The 21,390-nt window shown below is 41.6% G+C and overlaps 1 protein-coding gene across 1 annotated transcript in view; it reads left to right on the top strand.

Annotated features, from left to right (window-relative positions):
• LOC125882786 (lysine-specific demethylase RSBN1L-like) overlaps positions 1–20,604 on the top strand; it is a 61,910-nt gene extending 41,306 nt beyond the window's left edge. Inside the window, exons 7-9 of the mRNA XM_049566641.1 lie at positions 10,412–10,582; positions 10,730–10,838; positions 11,980–20,604. Coding sequence (XP_049422598.1) covers positions 10,412–10,582; positions 10,730–10,838; positions 11,980–13,794 — 2,095 coding nt within the window. The 3' untranslated portion in view covers positions 13,795–20,604. The remainder of the gene's footprint in view (positions 1–10,411; positions 10,583–10,729; positions 10,839–11,979) is intronic.
• Positions 20,605–21,390: the final 786 nt, after the last annotated feature.

Here is a 21,390-nt window from a genome sequence, read left to right as displayed (position 1 = left end):
CATCGTTATGTTAATAGAGTCGACATCAGACGCTACTTCACGTGGCAGCCGGCCAAGCACGGGACAACACACACTGCACACATTCCTCCCATGCAGCAGTTATTTCTCTCTTGTCTCTGTCGATTGGTGGTCACATCAATAGTCATGTTTTAAAATATATTTCTGATTTAAAAGCTGAAACGATCAGTGGATTACAGAAAAATAATCAAGTAGTTTGTTAATAGTTATATTTCGAGGAATTCTTTGCTTTTCTCTGTTTCATGTCATTAACCGGGGCTGAAAATATATTTTTGTTTCTGTGCACATGCTAGGACTGTCCTGTATATTAGTTTTTGGACATCGAAGCTTCAGTGAGAGGGGTTATGAGATATGAGGACATTATAAGTTAACAATTAGCTGCTTTGTTAGCATGCAGGTCGCAGCAACATTAACCAGGGGAAAAAAAGAATACTTTCCAAAATGACTAAGCTGTCACTTAAGTTTTCAGGTGATATGCCAAACCGGTTGTAGATTTATATGTCAGGTCCTTTGGGAGATCTGGCACTCGACATTTTGGGGGTCCTGTTTGCAAATATTGAAACTATTATAGATGCTTGACTTTTTCGACATCTTGCTGGTGTATCTGTAAGCCTGTCACATGTGGTCAGACTGTCCCAGTTTCAGTTGTGCTGGACTGATGGTGACTGATGTTAGATGAGAACGAGTTGGAGCCACAAAACCACAAAGTTTAAAAGTCCCAATATACAAATTTAAAAACCAAAATTGAATACTGATTTAGACAATGATCGAAATCAAAGTTCTGAAGAATTCGGGTCAGCCTCACTACATACACTGGTGCATGTAGCTTTTAAAATTACATGCATTGATTTATTTCTTACATGAACCAAAACATTTTTTGACTGCACCATTTAGTGTATCTGTCCTCCTTTCTCAGTCGTGGCCATGGCTGAATTGATTGGATTTTTTTATGACAGTTCAAATATGAGGAAATTATGAATGTAATAATGTAAATTAAGCTTAAATAAATTATCTTTCCTTTTAATTGTCTACAAAACTGTGTCGTAAAATAACTTCATATTTTACATGGTTATAGTCAGGGTCATCCTGGACAGGATACATTGAAAATTTCAGCAAAAATCTGGAGGAAAATATTTATTTATTTAATTAATGAGAGTTTAAAAAGTTACAGTTTCATTTGAGCTTGCTTTCTGTTACGGTAATTTACAGTGAAGCTACTTCAGATTGTATATGGTCATAGTCAGGGACATTTTGACCTGTCATAGAAACTGTGCTCACTTGACTGCTGTGTTTAACGATGCTGCTGTTGTGCTGTGCTGCTCTGTCTCCTCTGTCGGTGTGCTGTCAGTAGGGTATCCCCAAATACCAGTTTTTGGGCATCGAAGATTTAGTTAGAAATATCCACAACTTATCCAAAATAACTTAACATTTAGCCACTTTGTTAGCACGCAGGTCACAGTAACATTCGCCATAATAGCTAGCAAAAGAATACACTGCAAGATGGCTAAGCTCTTACGTGGTGATGGCCAAATTAAGCATTTTCCTTATTTTCTGAGCTCACTAGATGGCACTCTCGGTTTAAAGAAAGTGGCTCAAAGAATAGCAATCCAGTGTGCTTTCAACCTTTTGTTGAACAAAAAGTGCCATCTAGTGGGCTCAGAAAATGAGGAAAATGCTTCATGAGGCTTCGTTTGGCCATCACTAGTTAGGGTTTTTCAGGTGATTTACCGAGTTAGTTGTATATCTGTGACAGACCAGTTTTCTTCGGCACATGTGGTGCTCACCTTTTTGGGGTCGTCTTCACAAATTTTGAAACCAGTTCAGGAGCTAGCCATCTGTAAACACTTTCCGTAGTGCTGGACTGTTAGTGACTGACGTTAGATGACAGGTAGTTGGCGTCACTATGTCACTGCGTATAAAAGTTCTTGTCTGAGAATTGCTAAAAAATAATTAATGTTGACGCATTATAAATGATGTGGGGTTACTATTTTTATTTTATACATACATATATATTGATATATAACTATTTTTGATGTTAATTATCATGGCAACTATTGGAGCCTCGAGGCTTCCTCTTTTCACATTGCGAGTGGTTAGAAATTTGTTTTCCACTGAGTGAGAAAATTAGTGTGTGGCTTGAGAGAGTGTGATTGGTGACAATTGCATTTGTCTCATATTCAGTGCGTGAGAGTTGGCAGCCCTAAATGAATGTATGCATCAGTTCATGTAGAGCTGAAGCTCAAATTTTACATGCACTATTTTGCATATGCACTTGGTATATGGAGCCCTGTTAAAGGAATATCTTTGAGCTGTTGGTTGACAAAAAAGAAGACGTCACCTTGGGCTTTAGCAGACTAATATATAACATAATTTTTAGTTACAGCCCTGGTTTGTTTGTTTTCAGTCAGATGTTACTGAGTGAAGTAATAAAGAAAATATAGTCATTTTATCATTAGTGTGTAAAGCTGAATCCAGCCTGTCAATACATACATTATGTTACATATGTTATGCATCAGCTGGTGCACAGTGTTTGAAGAGGACAGCTTTGTGTGCAGCAGTGTGAATGTTTGTGTGTGCTGTCAGAAACACTTGTCTAACAGCTGGGGCTGAAGTAATCTGTTTATATAGAGACACAGATGGATGGATAGAGAGGGAGAGGTGGTTTAACTTCCTTTTCTCTTCTTTCTTCTGCGTCCTGTCTCATCCCATCACTCGATTATGAATATATGTGACATCTACAAACCAAGTTGCACTTTTCTCATAATTTCCCCCCTTTTGGCTCCCAGATCTCTCTTCAATCTCTCTTTCCTTTTCTTTCCTTTCCTCCCACATTTCTCCGTCCTTGTCCTCAAAATATCCATCTTTCTCTCTCTGTTTCTCTTACAATCTGTCTTCTGTTTCCTCCCCCTGACCTCTCTTTCCCTCTTTAAGTTGATTTATTGTGCTGTGCCGTTATTTTCAGGAACTCTAAAGTGTGTTGGAAGAAAGCACATATATTGGATATGTCTCAGCAGTGCAGGGCTTTTTGTTTATGTCTGTCTGTGTGTATGAAGAAGAAGACATAAAACCGTGTGTTTGAAAGAAATAATTCGAAGAGCAGAGGAAGAGAGGACGTGATGTTATTTGCAGTTTGACCGTATGCTATGTTAGAGGAAGGAAGGCTGCTTGTGTATGGGGAACATCTCTTCACACAGCGCTGCTTCTGTTTCTCAGCGGTTTCGGTGAAAAGGTCGAGCCGCTGTGCATTTCTGACGCCGCTGAGACTCTCAGTCTGAGAATTCAGCTTGATTATAGTGGTCAGACGATGAAAATAAACCAAAATATTTCAGCTTTTAGCAAGAGAGCGCAGCTCTCCCAGAGATTTACAATAATTGCATAGTAACGGCAGCAGCCCTGGCAAACAGGACGGAGGCCTCACACAGACACAGAGCACGCTGTTCCTGTTTAGATACAAACTGCATGACGAATGACAGACGACTTGAGTCCACCTGCAGCTGTCTGCAAGATGTCAAACCTCATCGTTCTCAGACTCAAGTGGAGCTGAGGTGATTGACAATTAATCTATTAGTCAAGCAACACAAAATTTATGGGCAGCTATTTTGATTATCAGTTAATACCTTGAGTAGAACTGCAATGATTAATTAATCAGTTGGCAACTATTAAATTAATTCTCAACTAATTTATGATATAATAATCAATTAAATAGTTTGAGTAATTAAGTAAGTGCAAGTTGCCCCCTCAGAAATGAACACTACAAATACAAAAGACAAAATAAATAAAATACATTAAAAGCTCTTATGGGTAGTATGACCAGCAAGAAGTTCAGCACCAACAACAGAATGGATATCTGTATAGATGCATACAGTACAAGTACACAAATGTTGCTTGTCCAACCCATTATGAACAAGTATCTGTACATACATGCATTCTAGTTTGGGCATTCTGGTTTGAGTAATTTTTAAAAATGAAATTAAGTCAAAATTCTGTGATTCCAACTTCTTAGGACGCATTCACACTGGCGCTATCTGGTCTGCTTTAAACGAACCCTGGTCCACTTCCAGGGATAGTGTGGTTTATTTGTAGTGGTGTGAACGCTCATTTGAACTCTGGTGCGGACCAAACAATCGAACACTGGTCCGCTTGAAAACTGGGTGTCTTGGTTTACCTGCAAGTGAACCCTGGTGCGGTTCGCTTACAGTGGGAAATGCAAACAGACTATGCAGCAGACCAAAGAGAGGAAGTGATTTTGGTGTTTGGTGTTTTTGTGGTGACCAAGCTGGCTGAAGGGGATGGATTTCCATTTTCAAAAGCCAGAATCTCTCGGAGCCACTGCCATCCCAACTAGGGCTGTGAAGATATGGATTTTTTTAACCCGTGGTAATACGGCTGTTGGAAAGAAAATAATGTCGTGGGAGAGACAAAAACTGAGTAAAAAAACACCCTGAATATGTTTAGAACTACAAATGAACCTTCTTTCAATGATTTATATTAGACAAAGAAAATTTTACATTTACATCCTGCCCTGACTCTAAGCCAGGTTGGGATCAGCCAATGGCAGTTCCGCGCAAGCGCGATTCACTTGCAGTCTGAACGCGGAGGGGTTAACATCTGCTCTGACTGCAGCTGGGAGGGAGGACTGGGCCGCCTATGAGTGCTTTGGGGCGAGGGAAAGGCCCACAGCAGCATCGGCTGCTCGTTGAGAAGAATAAGAACGATACGTGCTTTCACGTCAGAGTCTCCAAAAGTCTCCAATAACATCAGAAAAAGTCGCTAGATTTGTTGCTAGTTGCTTTTTTGTTTTTGAAAAAGAGTCGATAGAGGGGTCTGAAAAGTCGCTAAAGACAGCGACAAAGTCGCTAAGTTGGCAACACTGACTACATACGCATCCCTGCTGCTACATGTAACATTACAGCCAATCACCAGCAGCATATCAGACCTTGATCACTAGGAGTCACGTGACTCAGATCACGTGGCTCCGATCACGTGACTCCTAGGTACTGAAAATTGGCACCGAAAGACAGGGCATTTTTCGATACTCATTAGCACCGAAGCAATTCGGTCGGTGCTATAAAAGAACCAAACTTTGGTACCCAGCCCTAGTTCTGAATGTGAATTTTTTTGTAGTTTCTATGCTCCGCTATGACAGTAAATCAAATATTTTTGTGCTGTAAACATAACAAGATTTTGCGGATGCAGTCTTGGGCTTGGGGCAACACTGACTGACAAAGTTCCACTATCTTCTCATGCTTTATAGACCAAACAATTTATCGATTAATCAAAAAAATGACATTAAGATTAATCAACAATGAAAATAATCATTAGTTAGGGCCCCAAACATTTTCAGGTTCAAGCTCCTCCCTTGTGAGGATTTGCTGCTTTCCTCCATTCCGTATAACACTGAATTTATATCTTTGGGTTTGTTGGTTAAACAAAAAATATTAGTAGTAACTTTATTTATGTAGCACCTCTAAAAACAGAGTTTACAAAGTGCTTTGAAATGCCAGAGGCAGTATAACAATAGAAGCCATCCAATAATGCTTAACTAAGGCCAGACAAAAGTTAAGGAAGAATTACACAAGAGATCAGACACAAAAAGACAGATGACGATGTGAAGTAGAGATTAAAATTATTTAAAAAAACATCCCAATAAAACACAAACAATAAAAAGAATAAAAGAAGGAAACACAAAATATTAATTAAAGATAGGCAGGATCAAGACAGACATAAAAAGGTAAATTAAAAGTCGACATCACATAAAAGCAAGTCTATAAAAACAACATTTAAGACGTGATTTAACGGAAGTCACTGATTCTGCCTTATCTCCTCATCGCCGAGGGGCCCTGATGGCAAAAGCACGGTCACCTTTACATTTAAGCCTCGACCAGACGGGCCCCACCTGAGGATCTAAGGCTGCGAACTGGCTCATATGGGGTCAACATCTCTGTTTTGTAGCTTGGGGCCAAACCCAGATGAGCTTTAAAAGTGATCTGTGAAATCCTAAAATCAATGCTACCAGACTGAGTTTAAGATGTGAATGTACTGGCATGCTTTTTCAGTCCAGTGTGCAACTTTGTCTGATGTGGAAACTTAAAGCCTACAGTGAACCTTCACACAGAATTTTAATAATATTTAACGAGGTACTAATCCGACACTCATTATGATTCAAAGCAGAGTATTTTATGTCTTAAAAATGTCTGGAGGGGATCTTTAAAGTGGAAACAGACAACTTTCCGAACCCCTGCAGGGTCTTTCCTGGCTCTAAATGAGGCAGAGGTGGTTCTATCCTCATCACCAGGCTGGACCCTGCTCTGCTGCTGCGGGGCAACACAATGGTTTGAGTTGAAGGTGTGAGAAAGAATAGTATCAGTAACATTGTTAACACTGTGCTACATTACAGAGAAATACAAAACCGTACTAATGAACCTTCATTAATATAGACCTATATTTTATCTACAAGTGCATGTCACACACTGAGCGAGCCGCCTGTTAATGACGCTGTGGGCTAATGGGCATGTAGCTACTTCCATGTTTCAGATGATATGTCATGTTTGTAGTCGACCAATGAAGATGAGTTTACATATCACCTTGGGTTCGTCCTTCACCTTCTCAAAATGATCCCACACTTTGGATTTCCTGCCTGACATGTTATTAACTAGCCTGTGGAATAACCGCAGGTACCAGCCCTGGAAATTAACCTGACTCCTGTCTGACTGCTGAGCGTGGCCACTTCCTGTGTCTGTCCTTTCAAATTAAATTCCCACATGGTCCAGTCATATAGGTTCTGATTTATTTAGTAGTTAAAACTTTGGTTTTCCGGTTTAGTTATTGAAACAGTAACTGCAAAGAGCTGATAACTGGGGATAGCTACGCATAGTGACCAGGGAAAACAAAAATACTATCCTCCCCCGTTGTGGTTACGCAGTGGTTGATGCACCTCTTTCATGCTATAAATCGAACCTCCATCAAGTAGACGTTACATTCTGCAATCAATATTTAGTTCATAATGATGAGTTAAAGCAAAAAATGTGCCTATTTCCACTTTAAAAATGTCACACTGGGCTGTGTGAAACAGTTACACAACTTTTTTCCTCACATCTTAAAGACTAAACAATTATTGATCAGCAGAGCAAACAGTTGGCAGATTAATCAATAATGCAAATGATCATTAGCAGCAGCCCGAGTCACAGGTGCATTAGCTCAGCGTGTGAAATGTAAATGTGATGTACAGCCTCTTCAGGAGTGTGAGCTGCAGCTTTAAGATGCACTTTATCAGTGCCTGTCGTCAGAGAGCGTGGTTCCCTCTGTCTCTCCTTTTCTCCCTCCACCTCCCTCTCCGTCTTTATCCCCTGTCTCCCTCCATCATCTCGTCTCTCTCTGTCTCTCCCTGCCACTCATCCACTCCCCGCGGACTCCTCTTTTCGTCTCCCTCCCACTTTATTTGCCCATAAATGCACAGGAATCTGTCTTGTCGTCTTGGTGCAGAGACAGTTGCCCACTTGCAGTACTGACGTACATTGTGCCAGAACAAGAGGACCTCACACACACACAGAGGAGGGAGACGGTGAATATCACTCTGGATGTGCATGTTCAGCACTCCTCCCTTTACACTCTCTTCTTTTCACTGTTTCACTTACCAGCTTTCCTGGTTTTACATTCATTACTGTCAGCCTGCAGTCAGCTCAGACACACTGGGCTGTGTGTGTGTGTGTGTGTGTGTGTGTGTGTGTGTGTGTGTGTGTGTTTATCAACCCCCTAGTCTCTGTACTATTTTCCTCTGCCTCTTTCTTCCTCTTCCACCAGCTCCTGCCTCTCTGCTCTTATCTCTGAATGAATGAATGCACAATTAAGTGTTCAGCGCGGGTAGTCTCGCTGCTGTTCTGTCTGTGTTACACTCTCGAAGGAATCTCTCACACACTCTGCGAGTGTGTGTTTATACTGTCGTTTGACTCTGACTGCAGCTCCAGAGTGAGTCACTGATCCAGTGGTGAGCTGACTGCAGTACTTCCATTGTTTGGCAACACGGCTCATTTTTGAAATGCCGTTACTCCTCAGCTTCTCATTCTGGATGCATGAAGCAGAGTGTGAACGTATGTGGACGTGTTGTAGCACTGCTCCAAGTTATTTGAAATGAAGCTCAATTTTTTTGACACAAAGATACACAGAGGATATCTCTCATATCCAGTTTTTCATTCTCCTTTTCCTGTTACCACTATTTTGTGTTTGGAAGAGTTTAGATACCATATTAGCCACGCAAGGGAAGACGTATTTGGAAACAATAAATGATTTGCATCCGAAGAAAAAGATACTAGTCTGCACAGTTAATCGAAACATTACTGAAATCGCAATATAGCCAATTGCAATATCCAAATCGCAAGCTGCAATTTACTGGCAAAGGAAAATGTGTCACAACATACCATTATAAAAATTACATCATTGTCATTTTTGTGTTTTTGTCAATGAAAATGAAATGCAAAAACATTTCCACTAAAATCATGACTCATTTCGCAGGTGCAGTATCTGTCACAATAATCTCAATATGATTTTTTTCTCCAAATAATGCAGCCCTAAAATAAATATAGTTTTACTCCGTGCTTAAATACATGCAGTTTGGACATTCACATTTATTCAACACAAGAAATGCTGTTGTTTATAATGTTCACACTAATGAGCGTTCTCATCCTCTATATCAAAACAGTTCTAAGGCTGCAACTAACAATTATGTTCATTGATTGATATATGGACTTTTTTTTCTTAATTGTTTAAACTATTAAATGGGAGAAAATGGTAAAAATAAATACTTGTATTTTTCGAGGTTACATCTTAAGTCATCAATTTGCTTAACACTCAATTTGCTTAACACTGCATTAGAGATTTACTGTGTGTGTGTGTGTGTGTGTGTGTGTGTGCGTGTGTTTGAATAGAGGTGAGTCAGGACGTTAAATACTCGCTAAATAAATGTTATTTCTTAGCTTTTATTTAACGTTGTTATATTTTGTAGGATAATCACAAAATATTGCAAACTTCTTTTTTTCCTGTTGTTTAATTCTGTACATATTTCACAAAGTCTGGGGATTACTGATGCCAAAAGACCCCTGAGGAAAGTACCATTAAAAGTTACTTCTTGCCAGGGCAGCAGTCAAAAATCCAACTCATAGTAGCAACAGAACAGATTGATTTTATGGCACAGAGTACACAGTTATTCTGAGAAAATTTTCACAAGACAATTTACAAACGTTCTTTTTCCAATCAACACCATTTTCAATATGTTAAGTGCGATGATGACAATGCACAGTGCCAAGTGTGGCACATTTCAGTGGTTTTTAAAATACAATTTGTTTGTTGAAAAATGTGATAAACAATCTCAGATGGCTCTTTTACTCATTATTATTTTAGACTGTGTCAAACCATGAACATTTATTGTGCTGACTTTGACTGTTCTGAATTTTTTTCTTAGTTTTAGACTTGTCGACTAGTTTAACTTTAACTCTCTGTTTAAACGTCAGGGAAATTAGTCATTAGTCGTGAGTCGAACATACCTGTTTTTACATTGTCACACCAAAAGACATTAAATTTACGGTGTCAAAAGTTAGAGAAAAGGTGCAGATTTTCACATTTAAGAAACTGGAACCACCACATCACATTTGGGCTTAGTAAATGACTTCAAATTTTTTCAAACACTAATAAATTTCTGTTCATTAATTGTCAAAGTTGTCATCTAATCAGCTAATCGTTTAATCACTGATATGCTGAAGTAGAGCTGAAACACTTAATCAATTTGTTGATCTACAAAAAAATTAATCAGGAGCTATTTTGATAATGAATTAAGTGAAAATATTTTTTAAAAATCTCTTGTTCCAGTTTGTAAAATGGAAATAGTTGCTGATAGTTTTCTGTGATATTCAAGTGAATATTTGTGGAGTGTTGGTTGGACAAAAAAAAAGATTTTGTGACAGCCTTTTTTCTTTTTTCTGATATTTTACAAACCAAACTATTAATTGAGGCAAGAAGCGACAGATTCACTGATAATAATTGTTTACTGTAGCCCATCTAAAACAGCTCCTACACTGCCTGAATACACAACAAGAATGTTTTATTATATCCACACTAATGCAGGTTTTCATCCTCCCCAGCATCCTCTGTGCCCCTGGTGTCACACAGTGGCGTCTGGATTACATCAATGATAGATAAAGCCTGTCTGGTGCTTTTATTTTGCCACAGCAGACAGGAAACAAAGAAATGAACAAAGCCGCCCACTCACCTTTTGTCATCCTCCTCTTTATTTAGACGGCAGGGAAGCAGAGACGGGGGAGAAATCTCTCTGTAGAACTGTGTGGACACTCTGATGTGTGTTTCTATTGTTCACTCTATACTGTTTATTTCTGTCCCGGCGCAGCTCCACCAACGAGGTGAAGAACCTGATGCAGTCGCTGCCCAGGACCAGCGAGCCCAGAGAGATGCTGTTTGAGGATCGCACTCGGGCCCACGCCGATCACATCGGTCAGGGCTTTGAACGACAGACCACAGCAGCCGTGGGGGTGCTGAAGGCTGTGCGGGCCGAGGACAGGTAGGCGGTGAAGCAACATATGATGACACTGCTGGGAGTGGTGGCTGTTTGTTTAGAGGCAACACACGCTGACTATTTATACAGCTTACTCTCCTAAGAGATGACTTGTAATCCTGCTCCTCCCCTCCCTCCCTCACTTGTTCTCAGCTCGGAGCCTCCTCGTGTAACCAAAGACGTCGTGTGTTTCCATGCTGGTGATTTCCCTCAAGTCGTTCAGAGGCTGCAGTTGGACCTGCACGAACCTCCACTGTCTCAGGTTTTTGCCTCACACACACAATAAGCTCACACATTCAGATTCGTCATCTTTATTAGGTCCTAAATTAGACTGTGATATTAACCCCTGTGTTTGATCCTCAGTGTTACATGGAGGCAACACTGAGGATCAAACACAGGGGTTAGGTGTAAAGTTAAATGAATGTGATGTGGATGCTGCCACTCTGTGGAGCAAAGGTGAACTACAGTGAGTTAGAGAACTTGTCTGGAGCCCAGAAAAGATGAGTGTCAGCTTAGTAATTTATTATAATGCCTCCATAACGGCGACAGCACACTGTCTTTGGTGAAAGTGCTGACACAGTTTTTGCTCTGTCATCTTGGTGTCAGCTTAAGAGTTGCCTTAAACTAGATAATATTATGAGCAACTGGATTAGGGACTATGTGACCAATGAATACACGTGTCCGCCTACTGAACACTGCTAATTAAACTGATCGCTGTAAAGTGGCTGTGTGTTTTAAGTCTGTTGTTTCTTTCTTGTATGTTTAAACTCATGCAAAAGATATTTTAAATCTCTATGGGAATATTTCAGAAAAATAACAGTTAAATAAAAAAATAAAATAAATAAATGTATGATTTTGGGTTGCCCATACGTCCCATTTTCATGGCGTTGAGGGTAGACCATTTGACAATACCCTCTTTTTCACAGCCTAATGTCGGCAGGTATGAAGAGTCACAGCTGTTATTTGTTTTTGTTGTGTTACCAAAAGTGATGTCAGATAGATTTGGTTCAGTCAGGGCTATGGAATATTAAATCATCCATATTTTCTCACTACATCTGAGCCTTTCTTACCCTTAGTTGTAAATAAACTACAGGTTACACACTTCTTTTTAAAATACAAAAAATAGAGGTTATCATATCGGTCAGTGGCCATGAGAAGTAGGTAATTAATAGTTATGGGTATCGGTTGAAAATTCCATATCGGTGAATCCCTACATGTTTCTCAGTGGAAATTATTCAATGGAATCACACGTGTCCATACACACTTTTATCTGTTCTCAAAATATGTATTCACTGTACAGAACAAAGATCGTAAAGAAGAATAAAAAAGGGGACATTTGTAAATTATTTTTCAGTTGAGGTTTCATGTTGGAGCGCACCTCTTCATCTCCTCTATCTTTACAGTGTGTGCAGTGGGTGGACGACGCCAAACTGAACCAGTTACGTCGCGAGGGCGTTCACTACGCACGCATCCGCCTGTGCCACAACGACATCTATTTCATCCCTCGCAACGTGGTCCACCAGTTCAAGACCGTGTCGTCTGTCTGCAGCCTGGCGTGGCACGTCCGTCTGAGACAGTACCACCGTGGAGAGGGAGAGGAGGAGGAGGAGGAAGAGGAGGAGGTTAACGTGAAGGAGGAGGAGCAGGAGGTTGAGTTGAAGGAGGAGAGGAAAGCAGTGGAGGAGAAAGAGGAGGAGAGGAGAGAAAAGAAAAAGGGTGAGAAAGGGTTGAAGGAGAGGATAAAGGAGGAGGAGGAGGAGGTGGAGGTGGCAGAGAACAGGACGTTGCTGACTGTCAAAAAGGAGGAAGAGGATCAACATCCACCTCTCCTGTCTCAGCCTGCTCTCGCAGTGGACTCGAACATGAGCGGCGCTAGAGACAAAGAGGTGGAGAAGGAGAGCGTGAAAGATGGAGGAAAACCCAAGCAGCAGGATTCACCTCCTGCTAAGGTGAAAGCAGAACTTCCTGCGTCTCCTCCCTGCAAGAATAAATCACCTTCACCTCTCTCTCCAACCCCTCATCATCCTCATCAGGACACAAAACCCAAAGCATCAAAGCACCTTCATCATCGCCACCATCACCATCATTCGGATAGCAGAATGACATCTTCCTCCTCTTCAGCTCCTAAATCACCCGTCTCTAAATCTTCCTCTTCTTCCGCTGTTCGCTCCTCTCTTGCAGCTCCCAGTCCATCTTCTACCTCTTCTTTGTCTCTTGCTTTGTCCACATCTTCCTCTGTGTCAACAACTGCTACATCGACTGCTGCTCCCAAGCCTGCAGCAGACTTATCCACAGTTTCTTCGACTTCCCAGCTGCCTTCCTCCTCTTCGTCAGACCAACCGAAAGACTCGCTTCGCCTGAAATCAGACGTCCCTTCTGACACACGGACACAGGAGGTCGGAACGTCACACGCATCACCTGGTGTGGATGTACAAACCTCTGCAAGCTCACAAGCCGACACACGGACACACACAGTCGCTCGAACAGCGACGGACTCACGGACGCACACACTCCAAGAGAGGTGGACTCACAGTGTGGACGCCAGGACGTCTGCAGATCCACAGATGCATCTGCCGCAGGACAATGCGAGGCAAGGACTTTACATGCAGCAATACACACCCCAGCATCTCCCACCGCCGCCTCCTCACCTCCCTCCCATGCTTCCCCCGTCTTTCTCCCCGCTCCTGCCACACTCCCACCTCCCTCACAGACCACCGATGCTCCCCCCGAATCCACTCCCTTCTCAGCAGCCCCAACCTCTGAACTCTTATCTCAGTCAGAAAGCACCACCACACTCAGTCAACATGCACCTGCACCACCAACCAAACATCACCGCGCAGTCTCAGCCGTACTACCAGCCTCCGCTGATCGCCGCCCCTCACCAACCAAACACTCCCCTCACCAGCTCCCAGTCGCTCCCCCCTCACCTGTCTCACCATCAGTTCACCCCGCACGCCAACACCTTCTTCCCCCCTCAGCATCCCCACTTCTCTCCTCACCACTTCCTCCCACCTCAGTCTTACCTCCCTCAGCCGCCCAGCTCTTACCCGCTACGACCACAATACCAACCTCAGTCTTACCCTCACCCGCCTCCTCCTCCTTCCTCCTCGCCGCCTCCCCCTCCACCTTCTCTTCCACCTCCTCCTCCTCCTCAACCCTCCCCTTCTGTCCGCCTCTCTCCCCCGAAGCATGAAGAGGAGCAGAAACAGATTTTATAGTAGTTTTGTACATACTGATGCTGTTTTTAAATGTAAGGTTTTATTTTGGTTGTGTTGTAAAACGATGTATAAAGGAAATAACGAGGCAGACGGTGTATCGGTATGATCACAGTTTGGTAGTCTATGAAGCAGAGTTGGACTTAACTCACCCCAGACCTCTCCACTGGACTGGTTTAGATTGTACTGAACTCTTTGGTTGTACTCAGAAATACTGAGAGTTGCATTTGTCAGTAGTTTTGGCCTTCAGTCACGTACGGCTGCATCAGTTTTGACTTTAAAGATATTATTCAGGCTCGAGGTTTGAATGAGCTCACTCGCCTGCCAAACTGCTGTCCGGTTCTGTTGTTTGAAGCGAGCCGTCAAAGGAAGGAAGGAAAGATGGTAAAATTCTGCTTTGAACGACTTTGTGTCAGATATTTATATAAAAAGGTCATCGTGATGACCTTTTTGTGAAACTTGCAGCTAATGCTTCCATTTTTGTGGCTTTTTCCTAGTATATTTTTTGTGCCCAAGACTGTTTCCGGAATAATGATGGGTCAAATCACATTTCCTCCTCTATATTGTACAGATAAACCTTAGTCAATACAGGATGTCACAGTATGTTTCCCTGATATTGTATTTTGAGCAATAATGCTCTGCAATAATCTGCTGAATATTAGTACAAATGCATTTTCCCATCATTGACACGGTGACTGCAAATATCAGTATTTTTATTCTGATTTCAGAGCTATTGATAAAAGATAGTAATGTCCTGTTGAATTAGCTCCAGTGTTTTATTGTCCAGGAAAAATATTAGTGCAGTTTTAATTGCCCCCCCCCCATGGCAATTATAGTACGCTACAGAGTGTAGCAGCACCATGAAGAGAGTCACAGTTTAAAGGAATAGTTTGACAGTTTGGGAAATGTCTTTATTTTACGAGAGTTAGATAAAAAGCTTGAGGCCACTCCTGTATGTGCGGTAAATTGCTGGAGCCAGTAGTCGCTTAGCTTAGCTTAGCTTAGCTTAGCATAAAGACTGGAAACACTGCAGTCTTGTCAACTCTACAAGTTACTGCTCCTGGTCAGGAAATAGTCTGGCACATAACCTGCTGCAAAACTGCTGGTGTTGTGGTTTTCTCCTTTCTGTAAAGTCTTCTCGAGCTTTGAATTTATAACCACCACTAAAAGATTTGAACTTAACACCATGACACAAACAAACAAACAAAACTCTATTTCCAAAGTACAGTGTGTTTAAATCTTTGGATTTGCAGACAAGCATGATAAAGATCTGAAAAATCGAAGGCATTTGAAGCTGTGCTCTTGACAGCTGCTGGAAAAATCTATCAACAAAAGGACGAACTTGGTCCACTCCAAACTGCAGGGCCATGCCTGACCAATTTAGCACCCTAGGCAAGATATTTGCTGCCTCACGCCAATTTTTTCCTCCAACATGAATCCTGTCGGATGTCACCTAAATGGGAGTGACCCTTGTGCAGGTTGAAGTGAAGGGCTTTGAGATTGCTTGGCCCAGACTGGAGAAGAACCTGCAGATGGCACTATGTTGCTTCGGTGGCGTCTTAAGACGATGTTTAAAGGTGCGAGCTATGTGATCAATTTCTTGTTCTCCTTGGTTCATTGACAGCAGAACAAGCTCAGCACAGCCCCAGAATTCACACAAGTCCTTGAAAACGGCCTTGTCGAGGCTTTTAAAAGTTCCTGGGGAGATATCAAAATCAGCTCCCTCAACCTCGGCCCATATCTTATTGAAAAGGCGGTCAGTGGTGACATAGAGGTCTTCACATCTTTTGTTGACCTTAGCTTTGTTAAAGACCCTTGTAACCAGCTTGTCAACAAGTATTTGGACAGAGAGTTTGTTTGTCTCTGTCTCTAAATCCTGGCCTGGTGGTAAATGGAGCACCAGTTCAGCACCTGTCTCCGGTACTGTGACTGCGGGTGCTGGTGAGGTTGATTCAGTGGCATTTAAAGCCTTCATGACATTGTCATAATGGATGCCGGTCTGATATGTCATCCACCACCTCAGCAGTACGCCACACTGTCCTGGAAGTAGCCCTCCCGATGACGGCCAGTGTATTTTTAAATGGTCCAAGCCGACTAAATGACTCTTGAGTCATCCCCTCGATGGTGTAATCAGAAAGGAGACTCCCCAGTGCCTCTGTGAAAACTAGGTCTCTACCTTCAGCAATATGTTGGAGTTTTTTTTTTTAACTGCAAGGCTTCATCTCCATCTGGCTGTTTCTCACCACCCTCTGGTCGGAGCAGTTCAGAGACAGAGTCAGCCAAGGATTGCAGTCATTCTCTGCTTTTCACTTTGCTGTTGGGTGAGAATCTTCTCTTAAGATTTCTTGCGGCACGATGTATCAACTGTTTAGCATACTGTTTAACCAACAGAAGCGTTATCTTGGGTCCTGGGCTTTTATTTGCCCTGACTGCTGCACCAGCAAACTCGCTGGTGTCACTCAGGACACTATCACTCTCCTGGTAGGTGTCACATAGCAGCACATCACGCTCAGCGTCAGAGGCATCATCCAATAAAATATTTAGGACATCTCCCAGCTCCTTTGATACTGTTTTCTGGGCTTGAGATTTTTTACTTTCCGCGCTGTCCTCTGATTGCCTTGAGTCAGTCTCAGGGCTTCTTACCTGTACAGATGATGAACTGAAGCGCTCATCATCATCGTCCCCTCCCACACATCGTTTGTGTGTGGGAGGGAGATGCACTTGAGGCTGCATCACTTGGTGCTGAGGTGGATGAGGTGGCTGCAGTTACATTAGTAGGCCCAGGATTTCCAAAGATGGGGGACAAATACTTCAGAAGTGCATCTAAAAAGAGGAGATACGTGTATTTGACAAACTGGGCTTTTACAATATATAATTAATCAAATAGCAGTTGATTGTGAAATCATCATGGCATAACCATAATAGCACCTAACATTACAGCCTGCCTTGATCTAATGACATTTTAAACACAGCAAACAGCCAAAATATAAAAAATGCCAACTGTAACATCACAAATTGCACAAATCTGAAAATTGGAAAACATAAATATACAGTATATGAATATATGCCTGGTTGGTAAACAGTGAGTGGTTTGTGCAGCAGCACACTAAACATTAAAAGAAACAATAGGCCAATATATTAAATTATGTTGCTTATTCATTCTTTCTTTCCAGCTTTCTCTAAGATGGGAGCAACATTAACTGACATTAACTCGAGCTGAATACTGAAAGTATTCCTAAAACAAATGGCTAATGAAGTCGCAGTAACATTGACGTTACGTAGTAGTAGCCTAACCGCTAATCATTAGCGGCTAATGAGCTGAGTTTAGCTCGCAAGTGCTTAAGTGGACCATGGCAAAATTGATGCTGCCTGCCAGAGAGGCAGAAGGATGCCAGGCAGGCAGAACTTTAAATTAGAAACATTATTTCATTATTATTTAAAGACGTATGGCTATATGTGCTGTTGTTGTTGTGTAGTGTATTCTTGTCTTATTTTTCGAATAGAATGGGGAAGAAAAACAACAACAATAACAAAAAACCCTCTGGCATGCTGGCGCCTATAGCATTTGCGTAACCTGCCCTATGGGTGTCACGGCCCCGGTCCCTAACCAGGTGTAATTTTTACACTTGCGTGTTAGTTAGTGAGCTCTAAACCTGCTGTCAGGTGGATTTTTACTAGCTGGGGGTAAGCTAAGCTAACCTGCTGCTACTGATAGCTTCATATTTACCATACATACAGGCAGAGTGGTAACAGTCTGACTCTCTGAGAAACAACAGTGAATATTTCCCAAAATGTCAAACAACTGTGTAAGTATGGCGCTTATCTTGTACCAGTAGCCCTCTACACCAGTGGCAGAGCTCTTAGTGTAACTTTGCTGTGTTCCTCAGCGTCTGTTGGATGTGTACCAGGGTCTCCTAATTTTGGAAACGGAGCACTTGACTGTTCAGCCAAGGACGAATTCGACCCAGCCAAGGCTGCTACACAGACTGGCCTTCAGAGTCTCAGGAATAAAAATATTCAGGACACATCCACAAATATATTGGTCTCCTAAAAAAAGAAAACAAAAAACTAAATCTTTGTTACCTTTTAAGGTAGTAGTTCAGGGTTCAATCTGCAACATGATGTTAGTACCTATGCAGCTACATTAAGAGCTCGCCATGACTAAACTTTTGATCTCACAGCATCTGGATAAAAATAACAACGAGCAGAGCAATATCACACAGATGCAGGAGGTCAAGACGTCCCAGATGTGACTCATTACAGCACTTTGTAACATTAATATATCAGCAGCTGTTTAAATACAGTTTATGTTATTGGAGCCACTAATTACGTCTGATTATCAACAGGGCAATTTCAAGTTCTTCCAAGACTATTACTTTAAAGTTACTTTAAAGTGCACCAGTTCACCTCAAAATTAAAAGTACATATTTTTCCTCTTACCTGTAGTGCTGTTTATTATCTAGATTGTTTGATTGATTGAGTGTTGGAGATATCAGCCGTAGAGATGTTTGTCTTCTCTCCAATATGATGGAACTAGATGGCACTCAGCTTGTGGTGCTCAAAGCTGCAAAATAATCCATAGGTAAACTCAACAGCAATGTCTCTTTCCAGAAATTATTATTATTATTACTCAAGATAATCCACGAGTGATCAGATTGCGGATATTGGATTGGATCAAGCCCTGAAAATGGGCTCATGAGACCCTAAAAAAGAGGGTGGATCATGGGGAGCACCACCAGTTGGTCCAGGAGCTTCTCCCCCATGATGGTCGTTTCCAGGCATATTTTAGGACGACTGGGGGACAGTTTGACAACCAGCTGTCTATCGTCGGGCTGTATAGCTCTGGGTATCCAACAACCACTACCACTGGTTTCTCCTCCATTGTTTACCAACTGTAAACTTGTTGTCATGACCACCACAGAAGGCCTGTCTTCGACAATGGGAAAAAAAGATGACATGGGGCGTTTTTCTGCTCTGAGTTGAAGGTTTTTCAATTCCAGGAGTTCAGAGTGCTCCGGCAAAACCCCCTGGTGCTTAGAGCGCAGAAATGCAAGGCACATCGCAACGCAAAGACAGCAAGCAAAAAGCTTCATTCTCATCAAAAACAACTACAAAGAGCCACCCCCAGCTGCTAAAATGCTTTCTGTGTGATCAGGGCTCAGGGATCAAAGCTCTCTGTTAGATTATCTTTGTTCACACCTGTGGCAATAAGTGGCAATTGCAGCATGTTTTTTGGTAGCCTGTCTACATTGCAATATGCAGTCCCATGGATATCCGGATTTGGTAATCTTGAAAAGTCTGTATCTGGATCAGGATGATCTTATCTTTTTGATCCAAGCTTCAAAAGACTGGCACAAAAGTAAGATGGATCAGCTGATCCTGCACAGCAAAACATGGGATTTCCAAATCTGGATCGTCCTTATCTCTACTAAATTTTTTTTAACTGGGCCCAGGTTATGATTTCTGGAAATGGACATTGCTCTTTGCTCTTACAGTTTTTCAAATGTATTATTTTGCTGCTTTGTGCACCACAAGCTGAGTGCCATCTAGTCTCCTTATATTAGAGAGAAGGCAGACAACTCCAACACGTCAACTCATGCTTAAACAATGTAGAGCGATAAACACCACTACAGATAAGCAGAATTATATGAATTTTGATTTTGGGGTGAACTGTCCTTTTAATAATTCAGGCATCACAACTCCTATGAAAACTTTGTTTTTTATTCTTAATGGAAACATGCTCCAGGACACAGAAGGTACACTGTCGAGAGTTCATTCCCAAAGCACTATTTATCTATTTAATTGAAGTCCAGTTTCTCTGCAGTGTGTCTATGAAATGTTCTATTTATCAACCAGGGACTGAAGTGACCTCTTGTGTTTAAAAACCACAATAAATTATTGACATTCTGTTTTTTGCGACAACTATGAATATGTTTCTCCAAGTGGTGAATATCTGATTTTTAAATCCAGACTCTTCTGTCTCACTTTGATGTTGAAACTTGATTTCTTCTTTGTCATTGATGTCTTGATTTTACTGTCGATATTGGAGTACAGCCCACTTGCTCATGTAGCCCACAACATTTCCCCAGTGCCTGTCCTTAACTGTGAACTACTAAATGGTCCCGAGCCGTGTAGAGACGGAGTTCTGTCCTTTCATGGGAGTTTTTAGAAGCCTCAGTTTCAAGTTTTCACTGGAAAACTTAAAGAGCCTTAAATTGGTCTCTAAAGCCGCTGAAAACTTTCCAAATATCTGCGGCACAAGTTGGGATGAGTCAAACTCTGTGGCTTGGTGAGACGATGTCCTAAAAGCAGGGTTGTGTTTTTAATGATTAGTCTCACCGCAGGCCTGGAAAATCCTGGAATATTAAACCTTGAGCTCTCTTAAGGACCTCCTTTCAGAGACAGAACTCTTGGCTCTGCGGCTTTGGGGAGAGCGAGGTGACGATGAAGCACTTGATGCCAGTTGCAAGGCGCTCTGCAGCTCTTTTTATCTTTTTGGGTTTCAGATGTTACCAAAAAAACCAAAACAAAACAAAAAAAACACCCCTGACAGGAACTTCTATATTTTTTGTACAAATGTGACGAAATTATGGTCGAAAACAAAACAAGTCTTCAGGGGCCTGGCGTTTGGTTTCACAGAGTTTATTTATCTCAAAGTTTTTTGGTTTGTTTGTTTTTTCTATTTTGTTTGTGTGATTTTTAACTGTCAGCACTGTAGTGTACATAAGAAGTTTTGTAAAGAGGAAAAAACTTGTAGTGTGGTTTCTACTTTAAATATGAGCCTAGCTAATAAAAGGTTCAATGTATGGAAAAGGTTGTGGTGCGATGTCATGTTTACTGGTCTAGTGATTAAAAACGTACATGTTGACAAAGGTATTTTTTTTTAAGAGTTTGTCGTCGGTTTAGGTGGCAATAACCAACAACGGCAATGAAGAAGAAGACAGCTAGCAGCTAACATGACTGAATAATGCAGGATTTAGAAATAAATCTAATCAGTGAATGTTTATTGAGGAAAGAAATGTACTCAACTTTTGGTGAGAAACACTGAACGTGAAAGCAACCTTTGTTCCTTTACCAAGAAACTAGCTTTTTGACGCTTTTGGGCAACGTTAAACAAACTGTGAACACAACATATGACATGCTACCTTTCAAACTGATGTGGTGATATTAATTTAACAGGTAACTTGGTGAATTAAGGGTTTATTTCAACCTAACCAGAGTTGGTTAGTTTTTGGAGCAGTGGAAAGACTAACAGAGACGCTTTTGGTGAGTATTTTGTTTCTCTGAAATGTACGAGTTAAAACGACTTCACTCATCTCTCTGACTCGGCTCAGCTTCTGAGAGGTGATGAGCATTATGTGTGCCCAAAGGTTGGTAACGCATGGCCTTGAACGTCAAAGGTAAAGGTAAATATCCAGATGGAGACACCTGGTTGGGCACAAACAGATGGAGGAGTCTCTCTGTACCTGGAGAATGGTTTCCTACCATGGAACATGCTTAGATGGAGCCAAAGGCGTCATCAAGAGACAAAGGAAATTATGGAAGAAGAATCTACTCAACACCAGACATACGTGTTGCCGAGCAAGAGTATGCCATCGA

The sequence above is a fragment of the Epinephelus fuscoguttatus genome, linkage group LG22 (genome assembly GCF_011397635.1).
Source record: "Epinephelus fuscoguttatus linkage group LG22, E.fuscoguttatus.final_Chr_v1".
NCBI classification, from domain to species: domain Eukaryota; kingdom Metazoa; phylum Chordata; class Actinopteri; order Perciformes; family Serranidae; genus Epinephelus; species Epinephelus fuscoguttatus.
The sequence above is the reverse complement of the archived record's forward strand: the minus strand, read 5'-3'. Positions and strand labels throughout refer to the sequence as shown.